The 8,630-nt window shown below is 45.7% G+C and overlaps 1 protein-coding gene across 3 annotated transcripts in view; it reads left to right on the forward strand.

The window, feature by feature from the left end:
- Positions 1-3,477, forward strand: part of LARP1B (La ribonucleoprotein domain family member 1B) — a 579,846-nt gene extending 576,369 nt beyond the window's left edge. For all 3 annotated transcript variants that reach the window (XM_029591271.1, XM_029591184.1, XM_029591362.1), the window contains one exon: positions 1,380-3,477. In XM_029591271.1, the coding sequence (XP_029447131.1) occupies positions 1,380-1,622 (243 nt within the window). In that variant the 3' untranslated portion in view covers positions 1,623-3,477. The remainder of the gene's footprint in view (positions 1-1,379) is intronic.
- Positions 3,478-8,630: the final 5,153 nt, after the last annotated feature.

Below are 8,630 nucleotides of genomic sequence, written 5' to 3' on the forward strand. Positions count from 1 at the left end.
AGCGGCCGTGCAGGCGTCCATCTTCGCGAGCAGCTGGAGGCAGGAGAGGTCGTCCGATGTCCGGAGGGGGGTGCAAAAAGTAAGTCGCTTCGCCGCTTCTCACTGCCAGTCCCTTCTTCCCTCCTCCCGGAGCAAGGCTGCTTTTCGCTTTTTTTTGCTTCGGGAGGAGGGGAGAGGACTGGGGCTGCCCCGGAGACCAGCATCCATGGACGCGGCCAGGGCAGGTGAGCGGGGGGTGGGGGAAAACTTGCCGCCTACCCTTACCCCTGCCTCTAACGCAGGGGTAAGGGTAGGCGGTAAGTTAGCAGGTTAAACGTGCGGCAAAACGGCAGGGTAAAATAGCGATAGTCGGGGCGCGGGTTACTGGATGCTAGGGAATAGCTAATTCGCTCGTTTACATGCAGTATACATGCCGCGTGCGGAAGGGGTTGCCCAGGGATTTTAGGACGCGGTAGGAGTAGGTTAAAGGGGGTTGTGGATCGCAGGAAGGGCTAACGCGGCCGGAAAGTGAGTAGAACGCGGGTTAGGAGTGGGGTAAACGCGGCCGCACTTTACTGGATAGACCTGTTAGCTTGGGAGCCCTCTGGGGACAGCACCTGAATGTAACTCGCCTTGAGCTACCAGTGAAAGGACATGAGATAATAAGTTGGTCCTTTTTCTATTTAAGCACAGATGGGACAACTTCAAAGCTTCCACAAAGTTTGTCTGAATACTGCTGACCAACAGACATTGCACTGTACAATTCCTCTCATCCTTTCCCAAAATACCAGGGACTGTTTTGCCTAACTGAGCAGACACATCTGATATTCCTGCCCCCATTGGATCAGTCGTCCTATAAAGAGAGAGCTGGTGGGAGGGCTGGAGTGTAGACTTTCAAAGTACCAGCTGCAGGCCCCCTGCAGAGCTAGAAAACAAACAGCTCACTGAAGAAAAGACTGGAAAGGGAGAAGCTACCCCTCCATCTAGTGCTAGATCAGTTGTGTAAAAATTCAGATTGGTCAAATGCTTTAAAAACGTCTAACAGCAGCTTTTGCAAGAGAATGTTAGAGCATCTTAGCGCAGGAAGCTGCAGGAGCCATTGTTTTGAGTTGCATGCTCGTTGGCATGACAGACGTGGTGAATGAGAGTCGAGTGACAGGAAGCAGGCCTGGGGCTGCTAGTTGGGTTCAGTTCATTACAAAGCTTTCTGGCAGTGATTGGAGGACAGTGGGTAGCACTGGATGCATTACTGCAGTGCTGTCTAGTTGGCAGAAAAGTGTGGAAATCCTCAGGCCAGTTGTTTCTGATCCTGTTGCCAGATGGTCTGAGAATTCTAGGTAGTTTTCAGGCACTTGAGACTTCAGCTGTTAAAATGTGAATTGTAATCTGTTTCTGTGCAGCCCCCTATCAGTGAAGAATCTGGAAGGAAAAGGCATTCGTCAGCTTCTGCAGGTGAGGAGAGGGGACAGCGAAGACACTCATCAAACTCGGCTTCCAAGGCCATTCATGCTTCTAAACCCAGTGCCGCTCAGCAGCCTCAGCTTCCAGAAAATCCGCCGAAAGCGAACGCCGCGCAAGAGAAGTCCTTGGGTTACAGCAGCGCTGCCACAAAACCCACAGGAGGTGACATACCAGAGAAATAGACTCATGAATGTTTTGTGCCCTGGAAATCAAAGCTTTGCATCAGTATTTACCTCAAGGCTTTTCGGAGGCCACTCTGAATGCTCAATTAAACAAGAAAATGAAACAAATGCTTGCCGCCCCAAGATTAACTTTCAGCTATTTCTCTCTTTCTGACCCAATGGGTTATTCTTCCTAATTGTTGGGATTAGTGCTGGGTTCTTGGAAGCTTGTCCTCTATTTTAGTATTGCCGGTCTGGAGCTGTTTACAAAAACTGCATTCCTGTGTTGTATGCAAAGAAAAGAAATCAACCAAACTCCGAGATGCCTTATCTGTGAGCTCATGCTTCTTAAAGAAGATCAATTTTCCTCAAGTTAACAATTTTGCTTTGTTTCTCTCTTTATCAATGAATGTTTGTACTTATCAAAACCAAAAAGGAGAGAGAATATATTTTTAAGTGCTAGGCAGGTCTGGCTCGTGGATCTGCTAATGCTGAAGCTCTTTGTAGTGGTAAGGGAGCTGCGTTATTAGGAGGCCTAGAGAAGATGGCGTTTGTGCGTGAATGTGGGCAGAAATAGAATACAGAAGACTTGATCTACAGTGACTGTCCTGAATTCACTAAACTAATCTTGCACTGAATGAAACATATCTCCTGTTTGTACAGAAGAGGTAAAATGCTTTTAAAAACATATTTATAAAAAGGTCTGATATTCTCAATTTGAGGTACTTGGTTTTTTAAAATTTGTTTTATGCTTGTAAGTGTATTTTAACTAGAAAGCTTAGTGAATTGATATTTTTATTGACATTTTAAAGTGCTTTATATGATAGGTTTATTTTGGGGGGAAAATCTGAAGACAATGGAAGTATTGATTTGAATGCATTTAGATGGTTGAGGGATTGCTTCATTTTTATCAGATTGGAATGAAGTTGGTTACCCTAAGGGTTCTGGGCCGTGTTCCTTCCTTCTGACAAGCTAAATGAACTTTCATTCAAACAAATGTCTAGCATCTCACACACACATGAATGTTCAGGGGCACGGTTTTTAATAGCATCGAGAACTAACCCATGACAGCACTAAATTCTTCCTTGTCTGTTTGCATTTGCTTTTTTATTGGTTTGGTTGTAGCTTATAACATGGAAATTAGTTTACCCCACTCTCCTTCCTCAACCAGTCACAAATTCAACTAGGGCTTTGTGACCAGCTCTTCAGTCTGGGTCTGGCACTTGTATGCAAACTGTCCAGCTGGTAAGATCTTATTTTCCTCAGAATTGAAATGGACTGTATATTGTAGTAATTCAGTAGTTTAGTTTTAATTCGTAAGGGCTACTTCTTCCAAAGTCTTTTAGTTGATTACTAACTTACTAAAAGCAACTTCTGAATCACTGTTTGTCTGCCTTAAATCCCAAAGTGTATAAAGGGAAGTGTAATGTCCATTAAACCTGCAGTGGATTTCAGCAGAAGATGGAAGCTAAGCTTCAAACCTGTCGTTTTCTGCCACACTTACCTCCCAGATCTGCATAACCCAGTTATGGATTCTGTCATTCTCACCAGAAACTAGAATTCAGAAGTAAACATATACAATCTATTGGTTACAGCAATGGTCTCTCTAAAAATGGAAAGTAGCAGATTTCTGATAAACAGCCTGTTTTGATGTGCCGAACTCTCATACTTGATTAATTCATCTTCTGTCCATCAAAATGATGCAATTGTAAATTATTTGGATTGAAAATTGTACATAAAAATAATTGAATTAGAAATATTTACTTTTATTTTCTTTCATTCAACAAAAAGTGTGCATATTTAGCATTAGTGTGTGGAAATTGTGGTTACATCTTTGAAAATTTTATAAAAAGGTATAAAAAAAAGTTGCAAGATTCTTCCTGTGTGTTGGTTTATTTGAGCTCATTCATTACAGTTGGCTATCTGACAGAATGCAGAATCCTCTTGCATGGAAGACTTGCATAGCGGATGTACTCCATATATTGAGGCCAAATCTGTAAGAGTGCACATATTGAGAAGAGTGGAAAATATGAAAAGGGATTTGAAAAAGGAACAAATGATAAAGGGTTTATAAACTTGGTGCAAAATCATGCTTTTGGGGCCCAAAAATCCAAATTAATTAGGAGGGCAAGAACTGACAGCTACCAAACAGTGAATGAAGCTAGGTGTAATTCTCTCGGATTGCTAGTTGGTGTGATAAGCAGTGGGATAAGGTAACACTATTCCCATGTACATATGAGGCACATCCCTAGTGCAAACAAATGAATATTGCCCTTAATACAGGACTTTAGTGAAGACTTGATTTCTCACAGCTTTACCCAATTAAAGTGATTCCTGTCCTCAGTTATACCCTACCTGTTCACATATCTCTGTGTCCTCGGACTAGCTGTGGACCTTGCCTGTTGTAACACCACCCCCAATATCATATTTGATTATCAAAATCCTCAATTTAGCTCCATGCCCTTCTAGTCTTGACTCAAAGCTTATTTGTTCTGTGTCTTGTCTGTTTGCTCTGACTAGAATGTAAGCTGTAAGGCAGTGGTTCTCAACAGATGTATCGGGACACACTGGTGTGTTGCAAGGTCCCGGTAAGTGTGTCACAAGGCCAGCAGATGGCTGCCTCCTTATCAGCCCAGATGGGAGTTGGTTGACTTCTCTTGCATTGGGTCTGACAGGAGGTTACTCTCACTTCCTTCTCCTGTTTCTGGCCCAATGGGAGGCTGTTTCCTCCTTCATCTCCGGCTGTTCTGGGCCTGATGGGACATAAAATGTATCTTCTTCTGCTGAATCTGGGAGTGATGCTGTTGATGATCTCTTCACCCTGTGGAGGGTGAGGGAAAGGAGGCTGGGGATGCTGGGAAGATGAAGGTGGAATGGAGAGGGTGTGGGGGCTGCTGAACAGGAAGGGGTGGGAAACAGGGTTGGGGTAGCTGGGCAGGCAGGGAGATGGAATAAAGGGGGTAGGGAGAGAGGGAGCACAGGGAAGAGGATGTGGGGGGTGGGGAATGCTGGGCAGGGATGTGAGTGTGAGCGGATGATTGAAAGGGAGTAACTGGGAGAAGTGAAGGATGATGGAGGCATGGCAGGGGAGTGATGGGGTGCAAGAGCCATATGATGTCAGTTTGGGGACTGAGCATTTCTTCTCTCTTTGTACTTTGCTTAGTGTAGGAGGAGATGTATTTCTGTTTCTAGCTCTCCAGGTTTGCACTGCATGCAGAGTGGCTTTTTGAGGTTTCCATTCCAGTTTGTGTCTCCACATTTGTAATTTGTGGTCTTTTATTTTGTATTTGGTGAAGGTTGGATCTGTATGTGTGAGTGAGGTATTTCACTAGTAGGTAGGGATTTTTATCAGTTGTCTTTGTTGCATTTTCTCATTCTCAATAGGACGTGCACTGGTGCTGCACTGCTGCCTTTCAATAGGAAGGGATATTGCTGTCTGAGTTCTTGGAGTTAGTGTTGTGATGGTATTGAAGGTTTGCTACACTTGTGCTGAGTGGGTTTTTTTCAGGTTTTGTATTTTGGTGGTAAGGGAGTTTGTGTTTCAGTTACTGAGATAGCACCAGAATCAGAATATCTTTTTTCATATAGCGAGTTGTACTTGAAGTATCCTAGTTCTGCTCTGCATCCATTGTTTGGGGATAGGGGGAGGGGAGGGTGCGGGTTTCTGTGGATGCAGAGTATGTTTACATTTAGCTCCATGATAGTCAAGGGTTCAGTGTGTAATGCTTGTAAGCATTATTTACCAGGTGTGTCCCAATAGAAAAAAGGTTGGGAACCTCAGCTCTAAGGAATAGGTATGGTCTATTTTGTGTCTGTACAGTACTGTGCACTTCTGATATGAGTTTAGACAAATGATTAATATCTCCAGTACTATGTGCAGCTCTGCAGATCACGTTTTTGTTAAAAACAGTGAGAAGGAGGTGGAGGAGGGAGAGGTACTCACTTTTGCCTGGACAGCAGCCGTTCCAGGGGAGAAGCCAGGAGCCTGGCCCTGACAGTGAGCACAGCTGTTCCCAATGCTTCCGGATACGTCATCAGGGAGGGCCCGGCCGAGAGCCCTCAAAAACGGCCCTCCTGCAGTGCCTCTCCGAAGTGGAGGAGGGAGAGGTACTCACTTGCCTGGACAGCAGCCATTCCGGGGGAGAAGCCAGGAGCCTGGCCCCAATAGTGAGCACAGCTGTTCCCAATGCTTCCGGATACGTCATCAGGGAGGGCCCGACCGAGAGCCCTCAAAAACGGCCCTCCTGCTGCATTGCGCGCTGCCTAAGCCACACACGCCGAAGGGGAGCGCGGCTTTGATTAATTTTCTTGAACCTTTGTAATTCGGAAATATTTGTTCTCCCTACTACCTCCACCAGCTTGGGTGATCCAAGTAAAGAGATGCAAGGAAAATTGAAGTTGCCGGTTCAATGTTGAGTATTCCCAGAAGGCACAGTTTAATTTCTGTAAATGCCTCACTCTGTAAGGAAACGGAGGGCTAAAGAGAAAGAAGCCCTGCCGGGACCACATACCTCTGTTCTGGGCCCGATGGCGCACACATACACCGAGGTACGTTGAATCTGGATGAAGTCTCGCTGAGTGAGGGAAGGGAGAAAGAATTACCCGACCCCTATCTCCAGTAGAGTGGACACTCCCAAGTAACCCGGCAGAGACGAGGCCTCAAATCCAAACCCCTGAGTTACTGGAGTTGGGTGTTAGCCGAACTACAGGTGATCGAGGAAGAGGAGACACATCACAGGCCATTCCTAGTCTCTCCACATTTCCATCAGATACTGGGGGTGGAATCAGAAGCACTGCGCTAGCAAAGGAACCTGGTGAGAAATATGTTTCCTCAGCTTTTGAAAGCTGATTTGACAAAACCAACTGTCAGTTCTTTAGACTCCATTTGGGACGCTATCCAGGCATTAAATTCCAACATTTATAATCAGATGGCTCCAGTATTAGGGATGTGCAGAGGGACGCCATACGTTGCATTCGTGATTCGGATTCGTCGGGGAGCAGATACGTTGCATTCGGCCGTATGGCGCCCCGATGCGTTAATACGGCGATTTCTATTCATGTCCATGCTAAAATTCAAATTAACTACAACCCCCCACCCTCCTGACCCCCCAAGACTTACCAAAACTCCCTGGTGGTCCAGCGGGGGGTCTGGGAGCCATTCCCTGCACTCACACCCTCGGTGCCGGTTTCATCATGGCGCCGATAGCCTTTGTCACAGGGGCTACCGGTGCCATTGGTCAGCCCCTGTCACATGGCCATCGGCGCCATCTTGTGCTCCTACCATGTGACAGGGGCTGACCAATGGCACCAGTAATCCCTGTGACATAGTAAGGGCAAAGGCTATCGGCGCCATTTTGAGTACTGGCATCGGACGGCCGGAGTGCAGGAGGTCGCTCTGGGACCCCCGTTGGACCCCCAGGGACTTTTGGCCAGCTTGGGGGGCCTCCTGACCCACACAAGACTTGCCAAAAGTCCAGCGGGGGTCCGGGAGCGACCATGGCGCCGATCGCCTTTGCCCTCACTATGTCACAGGGGCCGACCGTCGGTACCTGTGACATAGTGAGGGCAAAAGCAATCAGCGCCATTTTGAGTACTGGCATTGAATGGCCGGCGTGCAGGAGGTCGCTCTCGGACCCCCGCTGGACTTTTGGCAAGTTTTGTGGGGGTCAGGAGGCCCCCCCCAAGCTGGCCATAAGTCCCTGGGGTCCAACGGGGGTCCCGGAGCGACCTCCTGCACTCCGGCCGTCCGATGCCAGTACTCAAAATGGCGCCGATAGCCTTTACCCATACTATGTCACAGGGGCTACCGGTGCCATTGGTCAGCCCCTGTCACATTAGGAGCACAAGATGGCACCGATGGCCATGTGACAGGGGCTGACCAATGGCACCGGTAGCCCCTGTGTCAAAGGCTATCGGCGCCATGATGAAACCGGCACCGAGGGTGTGAGTGCAGGGGATGGTTCCCGGACCCCCCGCTGGACCACCAGGGAGTTTTGGTAAGTCTTGGTGGGGTTCAGTAGGGTGGGGGGTTTGTTTAAATTTTTATTTAGGTGGCCGTATAATTCGGCAAAGATTCGTGTATTCGTGGGGAATCGCGATACGTTTCGCTTCCCCACGAATACTATGAATAGTGCAATATACGTTGCGGATCGCCAATACGGCGAAAACAAATGCACACCCCTATCCAGTATATACATATTTGAGAAAAATGGACATACGAATTGAGAATATGGAAAAGGAAATAGCTGCTGATAAAGAGAGTATTACTAACGTTAAATCAGATTTGGAGAGTAATTTATCTTTTCAAAATACTTTAATGAAGGATAATCATATATTGACCAGTAGATTAGAAAATATGGAAAATGTATTAAAAGGAAAAAAACCTTCGGTTTATCAATTTTCCGAAGTCAGTTTATATCGCCGAAGGAGATGTGGAAAAAATATATGTTAGAAATCTTAAAGATCCCAGATCAAGCCTTATCAGTAACATCGAGAATCTATTATATACCACCTAGTAAGGCTAGAATAGTCATAGATGGTAAAGAGAGAAAAAATACTACTTAATCCCAGAAGGACCAGATTACTCCAGCTACTTTAGTAGTTTCATTCCTGCTTGAGGCAGACAAAGAATGGACATTAAAAATGTTCTTCTGACATAGATTAGAGAGTTTCCTGGGGCTTAAGGAAAATATTTTTCCAGACCTTTCGAAGACCACCCAAAAAAGAAGAAAACGGTTTTTGTTATTGAAACCCAGGGCCTTGGAAATAGGCGCCATGTTTTTGCTTAAATTTCCCTGTAAGTGTTTTATAAAATATCAAGGATTATCATATGTTTTTCTACAATCTAATCAGTTTACAGCTTTTCTTGTGGGTAAAGATTCCTTACCAGGAAGTTCCTCTCCTTTTGAGTGCAAAGTATGATTATATATATAGTCTGCCATGTGAAATAACGTTCTTAATATCAATATGAAAGCTTCTTTTTCTATTTAGTAGTAAATTGTAAAATACAATTTCTTTTCTTTAGGTTTA

This window comes from Rhinatrema bivittatum, chromosome 1 (assembly GCF_901001135.1).
Source record: "Rhinatrema bivittatum chromosome 1, aRhiBiv1.1, whole genome shotgun sequence".
NCBI classification, from domain to species: domain Eukaryota; kingdom Metazoa; phylum Chordata; class Amphibia; order Gymnophiona; family Rhinatrematidae; genus Rhinatrema; species Rhinatrema bivittatum.